The sequence below is a fragment of the Hyperolius riggenbachi genome, chromosome 1 (assembly GCF_040937935.1).
Source record: "Hyperolius riggenbachi isolate aHypRig1 chromosome 1, aHypRig1.pri, whole genome shotgun sequence".
Classification (NCBI taxonomy): Eukaryota; Metazoa; Chordata; class Amphibia; order Anura; family Hyperoliidae; genus Hyperolius; species Hyperolius riggenbachi.
In genome coordinates this window covers 347,104,417-347,125,194 of record NC_090646.1, presented here as the reverse complement: position 1 = coordinate 347,125,194, position 20,778 = coordinate 347,104,417, and the positions used below count along the sequence as shown (strand labels likewise).

The following is a 20,778-nucleotide window of genomic DNA, read 5'->3' as shown; positions in this document are numbered from 1 at the left end:
CTGATTGCCCCTCTGTGGAGAAAACAAGCAGCAGCAGCAGCCGCGGGCATCACTCACCTCATCGCTGGAGCCCGCGGTGATGAGCTTCTTGCCTCCTCCCGTCGGCGGTGATGTCTTCCGTGTGTCCGGTATCCTGATGAATTCCCCCTCTGAAGATTACAATCAGTGGCAGCCCCGGGCAGCACATACCTCATCCTTGGAGCCCCGCGGTCAGCCGCTCCATCACACGCCTTCACTCTAGTGCCGGTCGCATCTGTAATGACGCATACAGATGCGACCAGGAAGTGCCAGCACTAGAGTGAAGGCGTGTGATGGAGCGGCTGACCGCGGGGCTCCAAGGATGAGGTATGTGCTGCCCGGGTTGCCACTGATTGTAATCTTCAGAGGGGGAATTCATCAGGACACCGGACACACGGAAGACATCACCGCCGACGGGAGGAGGCAAGAAGCTCATCACCGCGGGCTCCAGCAATGAGGCGAGTGATGCCCGCGGCTGCTGCTGCTGCTGCTTGTTTTCTTCAGAGGGGCAATCAGGACGCCGGACACTCAGAGGACAACACCGAGGACCGGAGGTGGTCAGAAGCTTATCACCGCGGGCTCCAGCGATGAGGTGAGTGACAGCGGCTGCCACTGCCACTAATTACATTTATGCAGTAGGATCAAATAAGGCAGAGGGGGACATGAGGAAGGGGGGGGGGGGGTAATCGAAAGGATACAGGGGGGGAAATATAGAGGACATAAAGGGCGTCACATAAGGCAGAGGGGGACTTCAGGAAGGGGGAGGGGTAATCAAAAGGCTACAGGGGGGGGGGAATATGGAGGACATAAAGAGGGACATAAAGAGAGACATATGGAGGACACACAGGGGGACATGAAGAGGGACATATGGAGAACACAAAGAGGGGGCCTATGGAGAACACATATAGTATATATTATAGATAGATGTGCCATAAAGGGGGACATATTGATGCCATAAAGGGGGACATTTGGAGGAAACAAAGGGGGACATAAAGGGGACATTAGGAGGACACCAAAGGAAGAACATCTACAAGACGCCCCTGAATCATAGAGGCAACAGGGGGTTTTTTTGTTTTTTTTTTCCTGGTTTTTGCCCCCTAAACCTAGGTGCGTCTTATAGTCCGGAGCGTCTTATAGTCCGAAAAATACAGTAAGTATTCAATTTTCCATTCTCCCTGGCAACTCCATGGTAGCATAACATATGGGCTAATAACTAGAGAAGAAAATTCAGGACAACAAGGGAGGGTATGCTGAACCAAAAGAGAATATTTAATCATATCAGTCAAACAAAAATATAAATCAACACGAATGATTAACAGCTAATGAAAGGACTTCTTTCCCAAACGCTGAAGTGGACAGAGTCGCCGGCTCTATTTCATAGTGCCTAATGAAGGTGTGACTCGATGCCCAGTTAGCTGCTCTACATATAGTTTCAACTGAAACTTTTCCTATTGACGCCCAAGAGGCTGACATGCCTCTTGTTGAATGTGCAGATAATACTTGAGGAGGAGACAGGTTACTTGCTTTGTATGACCTCCGAATGATCATCACAATCCACTTTGAGATCGTTCTTACTGTAGCTGCCTTACCCTTGTTCAGACCCCAAGGTAGTACGAATAGCCTGTCCGTCGTCCTGAATGACTCAGTGGCCTTCAAGTACTCTTTTATTGTTGAAACCGGATCCAAGGGGTGAACTTTAGAAGAATCTAGAGGATCCATAAAGACAGGCAATGTCCATTCCTGATTAAAATGAAAATAAGACGATACTTTGGGCACAAAAGCCTCCACTGGGTTTAAGACGACCCAATCTCCAAAGAAGGATATGAACGGCTCTTTGCAGCTTAGCGCTTGTATCTCCGACACTCGCCTCCCAGAAGTGATGGCTATTATAAAGACTGTCTTCAAAGTTAAATTAAATAGAGAGCATTTTTCTATTGGTATGAAAGGGGACCCCGTCAGATACTCCAGCACTAAAGGGAGATCCCATTGTGGAAATCTTGGCTTCCTCGATGGTCGAAGTTTCAAGGCTGCTCTGAAGAATTGCTTAACCAGGATGTTAGTCGACCATGGAAAGCCCAGAACTGCCGAGATTGCCAACATTTGAGATCTTAATGTATTATAGGCCAGGCCTACTTCCAACCCCTTCTGAAGAAAGAGCAGTACATGAGCAACGTCCGGATTTAACGGGTCAAAGGACACATTTTGAGCAAAGGAAACAAATTTATACCAAACACTATTATAAACGGCATTTGTAGTCGGCTTTCTTGCTGCCAAGAGAGTTTGAACAACACTTTGAGGACAGCCCTGAGTCAACAGTCTGTGTTTCTCAACCTCCATGCCGTCAGTTTTAGCCTGCTGAGATTCGGATGTAGGAATCCGTTCTGAGACAGAAGATCCGGGATTAACGGTAGGCGAAATGGACGGTCTACCAGTAAGCTCTTGAGTAGTGTGTACCAAGGCCTTCTCGGCCAGTCTGGGAGTATTGCTAGAATCACCACTTTGGATAGTAAAAACCTTCTGTAAAAATCTCAGAATTAACGGAAAAGGGGGAAAGGCGTAACCTTTCTTGAAAGTCCAATTCTGTGTTAGAGCATCCACTCCTGCAGCTCCATTCATCGGAAAGCGAGAAAAGAAGGTCGGTACCTTGTTGTTGTTCTGACTCGCGAATAGATCCACCTGAGGAACAGCCCATTTTTTCACTATAGACAGAAACACCTGAGGACTCAGGGACCACTCGTTGTTGGTTAGGGAGCTTCTCGACAAGATGTCTGCTTGAATATTCTCCGAGCCTGGGAGGTATATTGTTGTAATGTCCATCAGATTTTCCTGAGCTAGGGTCAAGATAGGGGTGACTTCCCTCAGTAATGAACTGCTGTGCGTTCCCCCCTTCCTCTTGATATAGGAAACTGCAGCCTTGTTGTCGAGTCTGAAAAGCACCGAGCATCCCCTCAGAAGCGGTAGAAAAGCTTTTAAAGCTTGGTGAGCAGCTCTGAGCTCGATGACATTGGAAACTAACTGGGTATTTGGAGATGGCCAAGTCCCCTGCACCGCCCAGCTCCTGTATGTTGCTCCCCAACCTAGGGCACTTGCGTCTGATGTTACTACTTTACATAGAGGAGGCGTGATGGAATAGCTGTTGTTGAGATTTTTTCGAGATTTCCACCATTGCAGACTTCTCCATATCTCGTGTGGAATCAGGATTGGATCGTTCAGACTCCGATTCTTCCACTGACGTAAGAAATTCATTTGAAACTTCCGAAGATTCCAATGTGCCCATCTGACTAGCGGGATCGTGGATGACATTAATCCCAACATCCTCATACACTTTCTTGCAGAGATGACTGAGTTGCTTCGAATGAGGCCTACTTTCCGAATCAATGAATCGATTTTGTCCTGGGGTAGCGACACAATATCTTGATCTGTTGAAAAAAGATCCCGCAGAAAAACGAGATTTTGGGTAGGCTCTAGCTGGCTTTTTTCAGGTTGAGTAGCCACCCGAACTCCCTGAAGGTGTGAATCAGAACATCTCGATGAATGATTAACGTCTCCCTTGATCTAGCCAGTATAAGGATGTCGTCTAGGTAGTGCAGTAACCGTATTCCCCGCAGCCTGAGAATGGCCACTACTGCCAGAAGTATTTTGGTAAACGTCCTTGGAGAGGTTGACAGACCGAAAGGCAGACAGCAAAACTGAAGGTGGATGCCTCCCACGATAAAGCGTAAGTATTTTTGATGTGAAGGAGCTATCGGGATGTGAAAATAGGCATCCTTTAAGTCGAGGGAGGCCATCCAATCTCCAGCTCTCACTGTCTTTATGACCGTCTGAAAGGACTCCATTTTGAATCTTGGAATTTTGATGAATGCGTTTAAGGACTTTAAGTCTAATACTGGCCTCCATTCTCCTGACTTTTTCCTCACCAGGAAGACTGGTGAATAGTAGCCGAGATACCTTTCGTTGTGCGGTACTGGAATCACCGCCCTCTGCGATATCAGAGAACTTACATAGTCCATCAATATCTTATTTTTCTGAGGAGATTTTGGAATTGTTGTCTCCCTTACACGAGGCATTATTGGCTTTTTGATGAAAGACCAGGTGTGACACCACATTTCTGATCCACGGTTCCGATATGTTTTCCGCCCAGACAGGAAAGTACTGTATCAGCCTTGCTCCCACTATCTCTACCTGGGCGGGCCTTATATCAAAAAGACTTCCCAGCGCCCCCTGTGGTGGTCGCTGACTTATTCTTTGCTGATCTGAAAAAGGACAGTTGAGAAGGTCTCCAATTACTCTCAAACTTTCTAATGGGTTTGTAAGACTTAGAATCCCTAAACCTTTGTGACGTTTGCTGCCTTTGTTGACCCCATCTTCTGGCTCTAAACTTTCTGTCTTGGGGAAGTAGTCCCGATTTGCCCCCGGTAACACGCGATATTGCTGAGTCCATCTTAGGGCCAAAGAGATTCCTTCCATCATAGGGAATTCTTGTCCATGTCGCCTTTGATGAAGGATCCGCTATCCATGGCTTAAGCCACAAAGCTCTCTTGGCCATAATTGAAAATAGCATTGATCTACTTGAATTCCTTATCACATCCAGGGATGCTTCTCCCACAAAATCCGAAGTGAACTTCATATCGTTAATCCAAGCGATTAGAGTTTCTTTATCCGCTCCACTTTCTATAGCTTCTATTAGAGAATTAGACCAAACCTTCATCGCTTTGGATATAGAGGTTAAGGCTACTGCGGGTCTGGCCACATCTCCAGCCGACATATACGATCTCTTGAGGTCTTGGTCAATCTGTCTATTAAGTGGATCTTTAAATGACGTAGCATCTTCTGAGGGTAAGGTGATATTTTTGGCTAGCCTAGCCACAGAAGCGTCCACTACTGGATAGCTCTCAACCAAAGAACCGTCCTTGTCAGAAAGGGGGTACATTTTCTTAAGTCTATTTCTAATCGGGGGCTTCTTGACTGTTTTATTCCATTCATGATAAAAGATGCCTCTAACCTCTTCCATATGAGGGAAAGATTCCTGTGACTTTTCCAGCTGTTTAAAGTATGTTTTCTTTCTTCCTTGCTTACTTGGACTAGGGTCTTTCCAACCTATAGACTCTTTCACTTGAGCTACAAAGTTAGGAACAGATGAGAAATCTATTGTCGATTCCCAATCCTCCGACGAGGATGAACTCCAATCCGAATCTCCACTTATCTCATCCCGACTTGACTTTGCAGTAGAACGTCTTTCAGGAATGAAATCCTTTCGCACTTCAGCCATGGCGTCACGGTCAGTCTGTTTAATGACTGAAGATAAATCCTGTTTTTCTCCAGAAATCTCTCCAAAGCACGAGCCACAGACTAACTTATTCTGTAGCATTGGTGACCCACATAGCCAGCACTGATCCTCCGATGGCCTGTCAGTCTTCTTGGAGCACTTCCTAGGTGGAGAAGTTGTAGCCTTGTCCACTTCAGGAGAAGTAGAAGAAATTCTTCTCACATTCCTTCTTTTCCTGATCAGATCGGACTCAGAGCTTTTAGACCGGGCAGCCGTAGATCTTTCTTTAGATCGAGATCTTCTGTAGGATGTAGAGGCTGACGGCCTGTTATAGCAATGATCACGCGATGACTTGTCTTTGGAATGCCTAAAGAAACACAAATAAACGTAATGTAGAACTACCCTCAGTCTAGAGAGTATGCCTCTTTAAATACACTTACCCTCCTTACCTATGTTTACTTCGGTCTTTTGTGGATGCCTTCCCCATGATTTTGACAGAGCAGCTGAAACAAGCAAACAATGTCTGGATTAGCAGAGCAAGGGGAGACACTGAGAGCCTGTATCACAGATTTGAGCAAATGGGAAGGTAAGAGCTGCGTACAAAAAAAACACCTTTTTTTGGGCAAAAGAATGCTCCCAGTCACACCATCCACTGTCCGCAAGACGCTCAGGACGCCGCACAGGACATAGACGCCGAGCTGACATCTGGCGCTGTTTAAATCGTCTGCGCGGCCATACCTGCCCACATCCAAAATGGCCGCCGCCGTACTTCCGGTTAAACCCCCTTGCCACCAGGAACACGGCCGCCAAACCGGAAGTGACACGCGGAGGCACCGTTCTGCGGGGAAAACCACTGTTAGCAGCGAAAAGAGGCACAGGCAGAGCGGACATGGGTGCGCCAATACCATCGTTTAGATGGATTGTGCTGGCCAGGCTGGAGACCATCCAGCATACATCTGCTCCTATCGGCCCATTTAGGAACCAAGGACACAGGACATCAGATAGGCGAGGCAACCTATCTGGGCCCGCAAAAGAGCGGAGGTAAGGTACATCAAAAATTATACAAGAAAAAAAAATAATGAGCCAAACGCTCAGAGAGAAAAAGATGCAGGTCCCATCGGCGGCGAGGACAAAAAAAGGAATGCTGAATATTGGGTGGAGTCAAACTTATACTAAGGGTGGTCCTATCTGGCAGTTGGAGGCGGAGAACTGCCCATATGTTATGCTACCATGGAGTTGCCAGGGAAATATTTTTTACTGCACATTCATTAAAATGAGACCCAGTAGGCATTATTTTGTGTTTAAAGTGTACCTGAGGATACTTACCTAAGAAGAGGGAAGGCTCTGGATCCTATGGAGGCTTCCCACGTCAGTCTAGTCCCCCGTGCCCAAGTACGGTAAATTGCAAGGTGAGTACCCACCTTTACATTTTTTAAAGGTTAGCAAGTATAAAAAGTTTTCAACTCTGTCTAGTCAGGTGGTTGACTCAACTAATTTAGTCTGGAGATAACAGAAGAAGCAGATTATTTGTATTTCAACTGAGAGAACAATAGAGCTACCTTTAACCACTTCACCTCCAAGGGTTTTCCCCTTAAAAAACTAGAGCAATTTTCACCTGTCAGCCCTTCTTCCATTCATTCGCCCTTAACTTACTACTTATCACAATCAAACAATCTATATCTTTTTTTTTTTTTTTTTTTTTTTTGCACTAATAAGGCTTTCTTTGGGGGTACTTTTTGCTAAGAATTATTTTATCCTAACTGCATTTTAACAGGAAAAATAAGACAAAAATTGAAAAAATTCTCAGTTTTCGGCCATCATAGTTTTAAAATAATACATGCTACCATAATTAAAATCAATGTATTTTATTTGCCCATTTGCCCCGTTATTGCAACGTTTAAAAATGTTCCCTAGTACAATGTATGGCGCCAATATTTTATTTGGAAATAGAGGTACATTTTTTTCAGTTTTGTGTCCATCACTTATTACAAACTCATGATTTAAAAAGTAACAGTAATATACCCTCTTGTCATACATATTAAAAAAAGTTCAGTCCCTACTCCCTAAAGTAACTATTTATGTTTTTTTTTTAATTGTATATTTTTTGTTGGTTTTTTTTTTTTGGGGGGGGGCAACTATTGAGGAGTGTGGGAGGTGAGGGGTTAACTTTAAATGAAAATAAGTCTGTTAGTAAAATGTTTGTAGATGTAATTTTACTATTTGGCCACAAGATATCCTTGCGCATAACTTCCTTATGCGTAGTATTACTACGCAAACAGGAAGCAATGCATGGACGTGTAAGTATCGGCTTTTGTGAATGAGGGCGCCATCTCATTGATGGCGGTGTTCATTCACACAAGGACTTAGACCAATGAATGGGAACTGCATTCCCATTCATTGATCTTCTGTCTAGCGATCTTCAGTGGTAACGAGCATGGGGGGGGGAGCGCAGGGGGGTGCATAGCGGGGTTCTTCCTGGCCACATCCTAAAGGTGCCAATACATTCATTTGATTTCCTGCCGATAGACAGCAGATTTTAATCACTGTGATCAAATCTGCTGTGAAATCGATTACGCAAACGCGGACTGATTGACCGATTTCCGATTAGGGATGGCCCAGCCTTGGAGAACTCGTGGAGAAGCACATGATCAGTTTGATCAGCTGATAGATTTGTAAGGCTCTGATTTGCTGGTCATGATCATGTGTTAAAGCAGGAAGTCATCACAGCAAATCAAAGGCTTACAAATCTATCAGCTGATCAAACTGATCATGTGCTTCTACATGAGTTCTCCAAGGCTGGGCCATCTCTATTTCCAATCCGAAATCAATCAATTCCGTCGATCTGTCCAGGTGGAAAATTTTGCTTGATCGCCAGTGGGTCGGGAGCTTGTCATTAGCGATGTTCAATTTTTCAACGACCTGTCCTTCCTGTCCTGTCCTGTAACCAGCGGAAGTTCAAACAGTAGAGGGCGCTCTACTGTTTGAACTTCCCCTTGCCACAGGACGAGACAGGAAGTGAAGATGAAGAAGGCCAGCTGGAGAAAGGGACTGCAGAAACCTGGGGACTCGCACCGGCGGAACAGGTAAAGTATTGCTGCTGGCAGGGGAAAGCAGGCAGGTCTACAGATTGTGAATCGATTTTATGCTGAAATCGATTCAAAATCTGTGTGCAGTGTATGGCCAGTGTATCCGCTGAACAGATCAGTCAAAATCAGTCTTATCAGTCTGACGACATCCTGCAAATCACGCCCACAGGACCTTACGCCTGGGGCTGCCGCCGCGTCCACGGCAGTTAGCGTGGAGCGGTCTTATAGTGGTTAAAATCTCACTGTCACGTACATTTAAAAAACCAAACTGTATTAAAGTGCATTTTACTTTCTCATTATTTATGAATCTATTGAAATGGGGTTCTCATCTTGCCAATGGGCTTGTGGCCAGTTAAATTCCATCCTAGGGGAGCTAAATCCATTAACTCTCTCTAATAAGAACTGCTCTCCCTCCTGGCTGTGGAAGATGAGTTGGTTTATACAAGGCATGTCCAAAGTCCACCCGGGGGCCAAATGCAGCCCACCAAGCCTTTTCTGGTTGCCCCCGAAGCTCTCTACAGTTGTTAATTCCAAGTGGCCTGCAGGCTGTAGCTGCAGTACCACATGCAGGGGCCACCTTGTATCACCACTCAGCCTCCCCCTGTACTTACCTGTAGGTTAACAGCCATCACTGTAGCAGTAGCAGCCACTGATTAGCAGCCGCCACTTATGCCAGAAGCAGTAACAGCCTCTAATTCGCAGCTGCCACTGTGCCAGTAGCACTATGTTTGCATACTGAAAGGGACATGCTATCTCTATGCTATGGGACTATGCTACATGGCAATCAGCAATTTTTTTTTTTAATTTTGCTACTTTGTCCCCCTAGCACTCTCAAGAATGGCAATATGACCCTAAAGGCCCTTTTAAACTTAATCAGTTGGTATGCGTTAGTGTGCATTAGTATGCGTTAGTACGCGTTAGTGCACGTTTTTTCCATAGCAGTGCATTGGGAAGAAGATTTCATTTAAAACGCGTTAAGTGTGAAAGGTGCCATAGGAAACCATGTGCATTACTTTGAAAATTAGTTTTCTTTCAGTTATAACTGAGAGCAACTGATTAAGTGTAAAAGGGGCCTAACCAGGGGTGCCCTAAAACATTTGGGCACCCCTGGTTTATACAAACGGCTTCCACAAGCTCAACATTGGTAACGTGTTGCTGCCTTTACAGAAGCAAATTCTACTTACTCATCACCACTGACAGCTTTGTCTGGAGTCTCTTCTGATGCAAACTGTGCATGTCCAAAAGCGTATTCATTACGCTAATTGAAATCTACGCCCAGTTTGGGACCTGTTATCTCTGCCAGGGCATAGATTTCAATTAGCATGCCACAGTACGCTCTCCCGTCGAGACAGCTGACTCGCCCTGCCATCACTATAACAGTCAGGAGCCGATTTTATTGGCTCCTGTCCCTGTGATCACGATCACTGTGAGCCAGGTTAAATTAAAAGTTAGATTATGTTAGAAAACATATTGCAGAATCTAATGAAAATCTGTTAAAACTATGGTAGATCTGAGTGATATTAACCTTGGGCGTGGCCACGGCGGCAGCCCCAGGACCGCCTAATGCCAATCGGCGTAAAGTCCTGGGGCTCTGTTTTGCAGGAGATCGTGCGCAGGTTGCGCGCGCATCTCCTGCTTGGGGGGCGGAGCTCCGCCCCCTCTTCAGTCGCCGAGCAGCGATTGCCGCTAGGAGACTGTTAGACGGCGATCACACAGCGCTGCACTGGGGACAGCCGTGTCACACGGCTGTCCCCCTGCGGGACAAGAGAGCGATCGGCTCTCATAGGCAGAAGCCTATGACAGCTGATCGCCATAATTGGCTGGCTGTGGGGAGGGAGGGAGGGATGATAATTAAAGTTTTTTTATAAAAACAACAACAATAATATTTATTTAAAAAAAAATAAACATGGGGGAGCGATCAGACCCCACCAACAGAGAGCTCTGTTGGTGGGGAGAAAAGGGGGGGGGGGGGAAATCATGTGCAGATCTGCAGCTTAGTCTTAAAGCTGCAGTGGTACACATTACTAAAAATGGCCTGGTCACTAGGGGGGTTTAGCACTGCAGTCCTCAAGTGGTTAAAATTGTATTACTGATTCTATATTGATCTTTCTCTATTGATCGTTTTGCACAACAGCACTCGAGCAATGTTTCTTATAGCTTTGTACTTTTGTATTTCATTACAGTACAATCCTAGCAGTGGCAGTGATGGAACATCGGATATTGATCATCTACTTGATTTAAAGTGGAGCTGTCAACCATACTATCCCAGGAAAAAAAAACATAAGTATAGCACTGTCCTCGTTTTGATTTTAGTGATATTTCTATAGGAAAAAAAAAGAGAAAATCCTGCTTAGGATTTTCTATTTTGTCTGTGTCTATCTTGAAGGCAAACCTGACATAATTTTCTCCCTTACTCAGTCTGTGCATCATTGACCATCCCCCTCCCAGTCAAGTGCATTGAGAAATATTGGCAATCAGGCCTGGAACACACCAAAGGAGTTTTTCTGAGCGTTTTGAGTTTTTAAATCTGCTGCTAATGTTATTCTATGTGTCTGGAGAATGATCATTTATCAACAAGAAAAATAATAGTAATTTTTAACTTTTGGATTGCCGGGTTAGCATCCTTATTACTTGTTTACCAGATAAAAATAAAGAATGGATTTTTTATTTTATGCCCAACAGTTACACTTTAAAGTCCATGTAGGCTTCAATAGATTAATGTTGATTAATTAACAATATACAGTAAACTTTGCTAAAAATCGTTTACAATATACAGTATAGTTCTGGGGGGAATTGTTTTCCCTTCATGAAAGTAAAAAAAAAAAAAAAGAAGAAGAATATCAAAGACATTTTTCCCCTCAAGCAGGTTATCATGGTGAAATACGGTATAAGCACTGTCTAGGTAGATAACAATAAATAATAAATAGTAATTACTTAAAGTATGCTTCCTTCCTTAAAAAAAATCATAAATTGAGGCAAATATGTGGATTTGACAAATAAATAAATTATATAAAAAGATAAACTTGGCAGAAAGAGACAAAATGTCTTTATTATGAACAATGAAAAAGTGCTTAGAAAAGTTAAATACATCTAAGGCACCAATTAAAAACAACAAGGTGTTAAAACAATTCCCTGAAAAACGACATGGTTCTTTTTAATTGGCTAATTGGGCGTATGGTATTTAACTTTTCTAGCACTCCACAGTGAAATTTGATAATAAAAGCATTTTCTATATTTATTTGGATCTTTCTCCCAGTATTATATTCATAATCATATATTTGTTTTCAGCCATGACAACTGTTCCTAAGGGCCCTTTACCACTAGAGAGTTTGTGATTGCTTAATCGCAAAACCGCAAACTGCTAATGATTTTAAAATCGCTACAGTTTGCTTTTTAGCATAGGAATCGCGGTAGGTAATTTCCATTACCGCAATTCGTTTTTTACTCAATCGCGATCGCGCGGCGGAACGATTTTTGTCGCGATTTTGCTATGCAGTGCATAGCATAGCAAAATCGCGATCGCAAACGTCGGGAAACCTCCGCGAAATTTTGTACATTTGCTGAATCGCAATCGCTAGCGTTCAGCGTGAACGCTAGCGACTGCTAGTGGAAAAGGGCCCTGAAAGTATTCTAAATCCTTATTTCTCTGCTTGTATGGTTGGATTTTTTTTTTTCAGATTTTCTTTTTACAGTTAGCATATCATTGTTATAGTTGGGAAATATACATGTTTATGGACCTGTGTGAGATACACAGAGAACAACAGGCAGGCGCTTACTGTGGGGTGTTTGGTAAAATCCTTGCAAGGTTTACATTTGTCCAGTTGTCCAGGGGGAAAAAATGTCCTCATATGTTATGAATGATACCCCTCAAAATTCTGAGTGGTATGGTATAGATGGATACAAACAACATACAGTATTACTTCCTACAGTGTCAGAGAGCTCACTAACAGCTGCTGCAAATCTCCTTTTAAGAGGACACACATCAGAAGCAAGGATAGTTGTACTTTTCTTATGATGGAGACTGGTGCACAGTCAATTAGCAAAACACTTTATATAACACATAGTAACTAGCTGAATAAAAATCTAAAGATTTAAACAGATTAACAAATAAAAGTTATGTTTTTAGGAATTTTTAAACTGATAAATAAAATTTGATTTTAAGAGATTGTTTATAAAATGTGTTGCCTACACATAACATATTCCTACAATATACTTGCTGGATATTTTGCTGCATAACATCAAGCTCTATTTATGCTTGTCTTGAGCCCAATATATTTCTTTTAGGGAAACTCTAGGCATAAAATCCTTAAAGTGGACCTGAACTCTTGTACAGGACAGAAGAAAAACATAACAGAAATGCACACTGTATGTATTTAACGAGTTTAGACTGTGTAATTCTCCCTCATTTGTGTCTAATCACAAGTTGTAATTTGATCCTCCCCATGTCACATGACTGCCTATGGCAGAGATGGCAGATAAGGCCATTTGAAAGCACAGGCTGTAAACAATGACTGCTTCCATGAATCAGGAAGTAGAAACTGTGCAGATTTATTTTAGGATTTGTATCGGCTGTAACAAAGAAATGTTTTTTGTTTAAAGATTATTGTGCTGTTGTGTATCTTTTAGAGCAGAGAAGAGTACTGAATTCAGGTCCACTTTACCAAGTTGGCTGGTTCTCCTAATTAGATAACAGGAATTTGAGCTGCTTTGATGAATATTTAACAGTTCAGTACCGTCGCTTGTTGCTACACAAACAAATGGAGGCTATTATGACAGCATGTTCTAGTACTGATTACACAAGCAGAACTTGATTTGCACCCAACTACAGCCAAAACTGCACTGCCCTGAACAGTAAGAAATATTTACTAATAATGTTTTCCAGGCATTTAAAATGTGTGAGCACATTGCTTATGAAAATAGTTTACAACAGTATGGTACACAGTATCAATGAGTGCCAGCCTGCATCTGGGGCGCATTTGGAAGTTGTCTAAGGCTAGTTTTACTCTACATCGTTGCACTGCACATCCTGTAAAGTCAGAATCGCATGGAGGGGAAAAGTCGCATAGTGTGTTACATGTGTGATGTAACGCATACATTACATAGAAAGTTTGCTTCACCACAACTGTGCATGTTATCCCAAACCGCACAGCCTACCTCGTGTGATTACAACTGATTCCATTGCACAGCACTGTTCACGCACTGACGTTAACATTCCATTACAATATAATCTCGTGCATTTGCCATGCAATTATACTGTCCTACACAACGTGTCAGTAAATGGAGCTAACCTCATCCTCTGCAGTGAAGTAAAGAGGGATACTGAAAACTTTTTCCTAGTATGAATTTCTACATGATTCTGTCCCTCCCATTGCCCTGATGTTCAGCACTAGCAGTGCGCAATACCATGGGCCATTACCAACAACAAAAACAACAACAAATAACATTTGTAAAGCGCTTTTCTCCCGTAGGACTCAAAGCGAGTAAGCATGGCTCAGACCAATAATTGGTTGATTGGTAAGTCGTGGAACAGAGGAAGAATTCTATACGTCTGGAAATGCCAGGATAAATAGGTAGCTTTTCGGTCTTGAATTGAATAACTCCAGGGATGGGGCTGTCTTTACTGAGTGTGGTAGGGAGTTCCAAAGAGTAGGACATCAAACACACGAGTGCACATTTTATTGTAGATTGCAGGTTAAGCCATCCTTCCAAGTTGGACTTTCGTCTGACTTGGAAGTGTAACTCTTTTTATCTGTTAACAGAATGGGTGAGGGTTAGAACATCTGTCAGGGTTCTATGTGCAATTCACCTGGGGCATTTTCCTTCACTTCTTCTGGTCCGTGCCCCTATCTCTGCATGCAGATATGAGCAGGAACATACTGCACTCTTATAAGAAAGTGTTTTTATTATTGTATATCTCCTCATTGCAGAGGTCTCACCGCATTGCCTTTTCTTGATGGCCCAATCTGTAATACAATAAGTGAGGGCAAATCAACCTAAAGGGAACCCAAATTGCAATATAAAATGGACAGAGGGTCTAACCATTCCTCATCCTCACTCTATTAAAAACTAGGGATAGCAAAGCTTAGGAGAACTCATGGAGAAGCATGTGATCAGTTTGATCAGCTGATAGATTTGTAAGGTTCTGATTTGCTATGATGACTTCCTGAGTTTAACACGTGATCATGACCAGCAGTTCAGAGCCTTACAAATCTATTAGCTGATCAGACTGATCACATGCTTCTTCATGAGTTCTCCTAGGCAAGGCCATCCTATTCAAAACAAAAATAATGCACTTCAGCAGGAGATCTACTATATGTTGCAGCAGCATTCTGTTTTGAAGTAAGCTCTGTGCCAGTTTTCATTTGTCACTTGTCTCATGTGTTGTGTAATAAGAAATGGTAAGATGTCAGTTGGACACTTCAATAATGAGAGGAGCAGTGTACTCTGAGTGCCTAATGCCCATTGAAAATGCAGGTGCCCGCCTCTTGTTGCCTGCTACTTTCTCTGGACTGTGAGCTCCAGGGCCTGGAGTAACAAGCTGGGCTTTTGGCAGCTGATGTCGCCCAAGCATGGAATAAGCTGGACCTCTCTTCAGATAAGAGTTACTATCTGTCAGATTATAGTGAGCTGGACCTGGTGTAAAAGCCAAATCTTCAGAATGCCCTCCATGATGTATCCGTGCAGACACACTGAAAGCTGGAGCTGCAGCTTTTCCTGGAACTTTGGAGCCCAGGACCGGAGGCAGAGAATATGTGTTGGGAGCTGGAACTTGATCAACTGTTCTGAAGGCTGTTCTGGGGCCAATAGAGTAAGAAGGAGCCTTGCGATGGGTTGGGATAAGACATTTCTCAGGCCTGTAAATCCCAGGACCAGGGGACATTTCTTTATTATCTGTGGAACCTAAAAAAGCAATTAGAAAGAATTGACTATTAAGTAGTCACCTTAGATGGCTATGTTGGCAAAGGAAAGAAAAATGGAAAAAATAATTCAAACAAGGAGAAAATATTTGCATTGAATGGACTGGAATCAAAGATTATTCATGAAGTTATAGTGGAAAAACTATGAGAGGATGCCTCTTTGTATACTGCAGTAAAGAACTGGAAGCAGAATTTAAAGTGAACCTAAACTCAGAACTTCCTCTCTGCTCTAAAAGATAAACAAAAGCATAATAACCTTTAAAGAAAAACATTGCTTTGTTACAGATTTTATAGAACTCCAACAGAGATCCTGCAACATTTACTTCCTGGTTTCCTGGGAGCACAGAAAGTGATAACCTTCTGTGTTTACATATTATCACAGAACCAGTATTAGATTGCCCACAATCCAGTGATAACTGAATAAGAGGCTTATTATCCTACAGCTTCAGCCTTAAAAGGCAAAGTGTTCAAAAACAAGTGATTTGTAAAGTGCAAATTTCGCTATCAGGTTCCAGTATATCACACACACACAGAGTATGACGAAATAAACTAAAAACAATCATATATACATTTCCCATGTGATAAACATGTCACTAATGAGTTCATATGAAAGTTGTCAGAAAATGATGTCGTTGCTGTTTGCCCAGACCTATACCCAGCCTGGCGCCTCTGTGGCTCGCAAGCAATATGCTCACACCCCTTGGCCGCATGACATGAGGCTATTGGCTATCAATCACTATGGTCATATTACTTGTCCCAGCCCTTCTGGCTTGTGGGCCACGGAGGCGCCAGGCTTGTATATATCTGGACAAACAGTGAAATTCGCAATTTAGATATCACTTTTTATTGAACACTTTGCCTTTTAAAGAGACTCTGTAACAAAATGTACAGCCTTATTTCTTCTATCCCAGTGATGGCTAACCTTGGCGTTCCAGCTGTGGTGGAACTACAAGTCCCATGAGGCATTGCAATACTCTGACAGCTCTAAGCATAACTCGGGGAGGCAGAGGCATGATGGGATTTGTAGTTTTGTCACAGCTGGAGTGCCAAGGTTAGCCATCACTGTTCTATCCTATAAGTTCCTATACCTGTTCTAATGTGGTCTGTCTTACTTCAGCCTTTCCTAGTTGCACAGTGGCTGCATTATCTCTGTTATATAATCTAATCTTCTTTCCTTTGTCAGCTTTGTCGGGTTCAGGCACTCAGGCAGGAATGTGCTGCTCTGCTTGTTATAGGCAGGAGCTATACACACCCTCTCCACGCCCCCTCCAGACTCTGTATGAGTCATAGACTGAGCTTCTCTCAGCCTATCACATGCTGGTTAGCAGCCATGTTTTTTGTTTGTAAACACTGCCTAAAACTGGCAATTACAAGCCAGGATTGCAGCAGGGAGTGGCAGAAACAGCACAGAGGGGCCCAGGAGAACATTATGAATAGAATGGTATGCTTTTTTATTGTAAGAATTTTAGAGTACATATTCTCTTTAAGGCTGAACTGTATGATAATAAGGCTCTTATTCAATTATCACTGGATTGTGGTTTATTTTACATCAACACAATTATTTTTACAACAGTTTAATATATGATTTAATATATGATATAACTAGTTTATGCAAAATCATAAAAGCAAGTCTGTAGACAGTTTCCCTAAAGGATATAGAATTAGTAATGCTTTCAGAATGCCAATTTAAAGTCTACCTTCAGGAAAGATGAATATCAAATATCCTCCTCTCCCATTTAAATGTAAGTGCCAAGTTAGTGGTCACATGAAAACTTGATGTCCTCCTATTCTTGGCACAGGGATAGCGCATCACATCACACAATAGTGTTATTACTTCTTAGGAGATGGGCTAGGGTAATCATCCCAAAGCAGGAGCCAGGTCTCCCTTCAAGCCATCTTCCCTGCCCTATGGTAATATAGGGACGGTGTCAGGGCTCCCCCCCCCCTCCCCCAGATGTCCAGATGTCTCCCCTCCTATCAAGCTAATATAGAGACGTGCCAGGTCTCCCCTCAAGCTGTCTCCTTTGCCCAATGGTAATATATAGCTGTCTCCCCTCCAACCAAGCTAATATAGGGCCAGTGTCCCCCATCTTGCCCCCCCCCCCCCTCTCTTATGAGCAAACAGGAAACCCCCGGGACCCCTGCAGAGTAGCAACAGTGGCATGCACTCACTTGTCCATCCAGCATGCTCCTTCCCAGGGATGGATCAAGACCAAGTTGCGCCTGGGGCAAGGTCAGGTTTTGGCGCCTAAAGGTCAGGTTTTGGCGCCTAAACTGCCATTCGTTTTGTCGCCTTTTTAAGAATTCAACAAACTGCGCCTGGGGCAAGATACCCGCTTGCCCCCCCCCCCCCCCCCCCGTCGCTGCTCCTTCCTGTCTACCTTTGTCCTCACTGGTGACCCGGCAGCATGTACATGAGTACATACATGCCACCAGGTCACAAAGAACAGGAGCCAATGAGGATGAACATAGAAGGAGACAGACAGGAAGGAATGTACCTGCCAGACAGGTAAGTGTGCTGCTGTCGCTTTATTAGGGCCCCCGTGGGATGCCTATTAAGTGGGGGGAGGGGCAGAGATCGCTTTGGAGCACCTGCTATCAGCGCGGCTATAGCTGTAATTAGGTTGCCAGCAAATTACGTGTCCCCCCCAAGGGAATAGTATTTTAGGCTGCTGGAAATTTCAGCGGTAGCAGGGTGAGCCGTCATTAAGCTCGCCTTGCGTCCAACTGACCAGCGGCTAACTACTAATACGTACGTGGGAAGTGCGTCTTATGGAGTAAATATGGTAACTGAATAAGGCTCCCCACTCAATTATTAAAACTGATAGCTAGTGTGCAGCTCTACAATGGTTGACCACAAACCAAACACCAGAGAGAGAAGACAGTATCAGTTTGTTAGTGATTAAGGTTAGGCGGTATTTTAGGAACGTTATGGTATAAGCTATGGGGAGGTTAGATATTACATTTACGTTTAGGAGGTTAGAGTTGGGCATTTAGGAAACACTGACTCTACATTAGGAGAGGAGGTCTGGGTTAAGTTTCAGAAGTGATTTATGTCAAGGCGAGGTTAAGTTTTAAAGTGTGCATTCCCAGAATGCTCCTGGCCGTGTCTGCAGTACATAGCTGGGCAGGAGAATTGCCGTACAGGGAGTAGAGAGTGGGACAGAGCATGCACCAATTCTTTGGCTTCGATTGTATCCATCTGGAGCCACAAATGGGGGGGCAGAGCAGAGCAATGGGCCAAATAGGAGGACCTGTAAGTATTAGGACCCCGTATTACACACAATGAGCATTCGGGTTCAGCATGTTGGGGGCTGTTCAGAGGTGCTTTAAGTTCTCATATGATCCAAGAGAGAGTTGCAAACTTTTGATACCTAATAGCAGTGACACATTTTACTAACTATGGGCTACATCTGGAGAATCACTTATGTTCTCTGATTATTTTCACTGTTCATGCTATTGTGACTTTAGCATTTAAATTGAGATGATAGAACAGAATATATTTTGATTACAGTCCGAAAAATGAAGTGTATAACGGAACCCTTTCATGTAATGTGAAAATCAGATATCAGCTAAAAAAAAAGAGTTAAAACTGTAATTGGAGCAGCAATCTGGTCTTATACCTCCCTCTTGTGGGCACAATACTAAATTACGTCAGAATATATATATATATATATATATATATATATATATATATATATATATATGGATAGATATACACACACACACATATATATACATATCTTGCGTATATATGTATATATATACACATATACTGCGTATACAGTATATATATATATATATATATATAGAGAGAGAGAGAGAGAGAGACGGTATACAGTGCAGTTTCTAGGTTACAATGCACCCAGGGCGAGGGTGTAAAAATTGCGCCCCCCCCGGACAAGGTATGGGTGCCCGCAGTATAGGTTAGCCAGGTCTAGTTGCACTTAGTATAGGTCCCCCCAGTATAGGTAGCCAAGAATAGGTACCCCAGTATAGGTAGCCAGGCATAGGTGAGCCAGTATAGTTGCCCCCGCTATGGGTTAGCCAGGTAGGTGCCTCCAGTATAGGTAGCCAGTATAGTTGCCCCCAGTATAGGTTAGATAGGCAGGCGCCCCTGGTATAAGTTAGATAGGTAGGTGCCCCAGTAAAGGGTAGCTAGGTGGGTACCTCTAATATAGGTAGCCAGAATAGTTGCCCCCAGCATAGGTTAGATAGGTAGGTGCCCCCAGTATAGGCTATTTAGGTAGGTGCCTGCAATATAGGTAGCCAGTATAGTTGCCACCTGTATAGGCTAGCTAGGTAAGTGCCCCCAATACAGGTTAGATAAGTGCCCACAGTGTAGGTTAGATTAGGTAGCTGCCCCCCCAGTGTAGGTTAGATAGGTAGCTGCCCCTCAGTGTAGGTTAGATAGGTAGCTGCCCCCCAGTGTAGGTTAGATTAGGTAGGTGCCCCACAGTGTAGGTTAGATAGGTAGCTGCCCCCCAGCATAGGTTAGATTAGGTAGCTGCCCTCCAGTATAGGTTAGATAGGTAGCTGCCCCCCAGTATAGGTTAGATAGGTAGCTGCCCTACAGTGTAGGTTAGATTAGGTAGGTGCCCCCCAGTATAGGTTAGATAGGTAGCTGCCCCCCAGCGTAGGTTAGATTAGGTAGCTGCCCCCCAGTATAGATTAGATAGGTAGCTGCCCCCCCAGTGTATGTTAGATTAGGTAGGTGCCCCCCAGTATAGGTTAGATTAGGTAGCTGCCCCCCAGTGTAGGTTAGATAGGTAGCTGCCCCCCAGTGTATGTTAGATTAGGTAGGTGCCCCCCAGTATAGGTTAGATTAGGTAGCTGCCCCCCAGTGTAGGTTAGATTAGGTAGGTGCCCCCCAGTATAGGTTAGATTAGGTAGGTGCCCCCCCCAGTATAGGTTAGATAGGTAGCTGCCCCCCAGTGTAGGTTAGATAGGTAGCTGCCCCCCAGTGTAGGTTAGAGTAGGTAGCTGCCCCCCAGTGTAGGTTAGATTAGGTAGGTGCCCCCCAGCGTAGGTTAGATTAGGTAGGTGCCCCTCAGTATAGGTTAGATAGGTAGCTGCCCCCCAGTATAGGTTAGATTAGGTAGGTGCCCCCCAGCGTAGGTTAGATTAGGTAGGTGCCCCCCAGTATAGGTTAGATAGGTAGCTGCCCCCCTATAATGGAGGGGGGAGCCGGCCCCGCGGGGAGGGCAGCCCGACCTCTCCCTCTCTCTCCTCTCCCGGGCCGCCCTCCGTGCTCCCCCCTCCAGACTGCAGAGTAATGCGCAGGGAGCGCTGTATACAACATACCTCCCTGCGTTCCAAGCGCTGCTCTCTCGCCACCGGTCTCTTCCTCTCTGCCTATACGATGATACACACGCTGCTTCCTGTTTAGCCGGAAGCAGCGTGTGTATCATCGTATAGGCGACAGAGAGGAAGAGACCGGCGGCGAGAGAGCAGCCCTTGGAACGCAGGGAGGTATGTTGTATACAGCGCT

The 20,778-nt window shown here is 44.1% G+C and overlaps 1 protein-coding gene and 1 long non-coding RNA gene across 3 annotated transcripts in view; one reads left to right on the top strand and one right to left on the bottom strand.

Annotated features, from left to right (window-relative positions):
• The window catches only part of LOC137550033 (uncharacterized), a 50,166-nt gene extending 39,346 nt beyond the window's left edge, over window positions 1-10,820 (top strand). The window contains exon 3 of the long non-coding RNA XR_011026879.1: window positions 10,554-10,820. This is a non-coding gene — a long non-coding RNA (uncharacterized lncRNA). The remainder of the gene's footprint in view (window positions 1-10,553) is intronic.
• Window positions 10,821-14,680: 3,860 nt separating this feature from the next.
• Window positions 14,681-20,778, bottom strand: part of CIMAP1D (CIMAP1 family member D) — a 29,700-nt gene continuing 23,602 nt past the window's right edge. For both annotated transcript variants that reach the window (XM_068271244.1, XM_068271245.1), the window contains exon 5: window positions 14,681-15,270. In XM_068271244.1, the coding sequence (XP_068127345.1) occupies window positions 14,777-15,270 (494 nt within the window). In that variant the 3' untranslated portion in view covers window positions 14,681-14,776. The remainder of the gene's footprint in view (window positions 15,271-20,778) is intronic.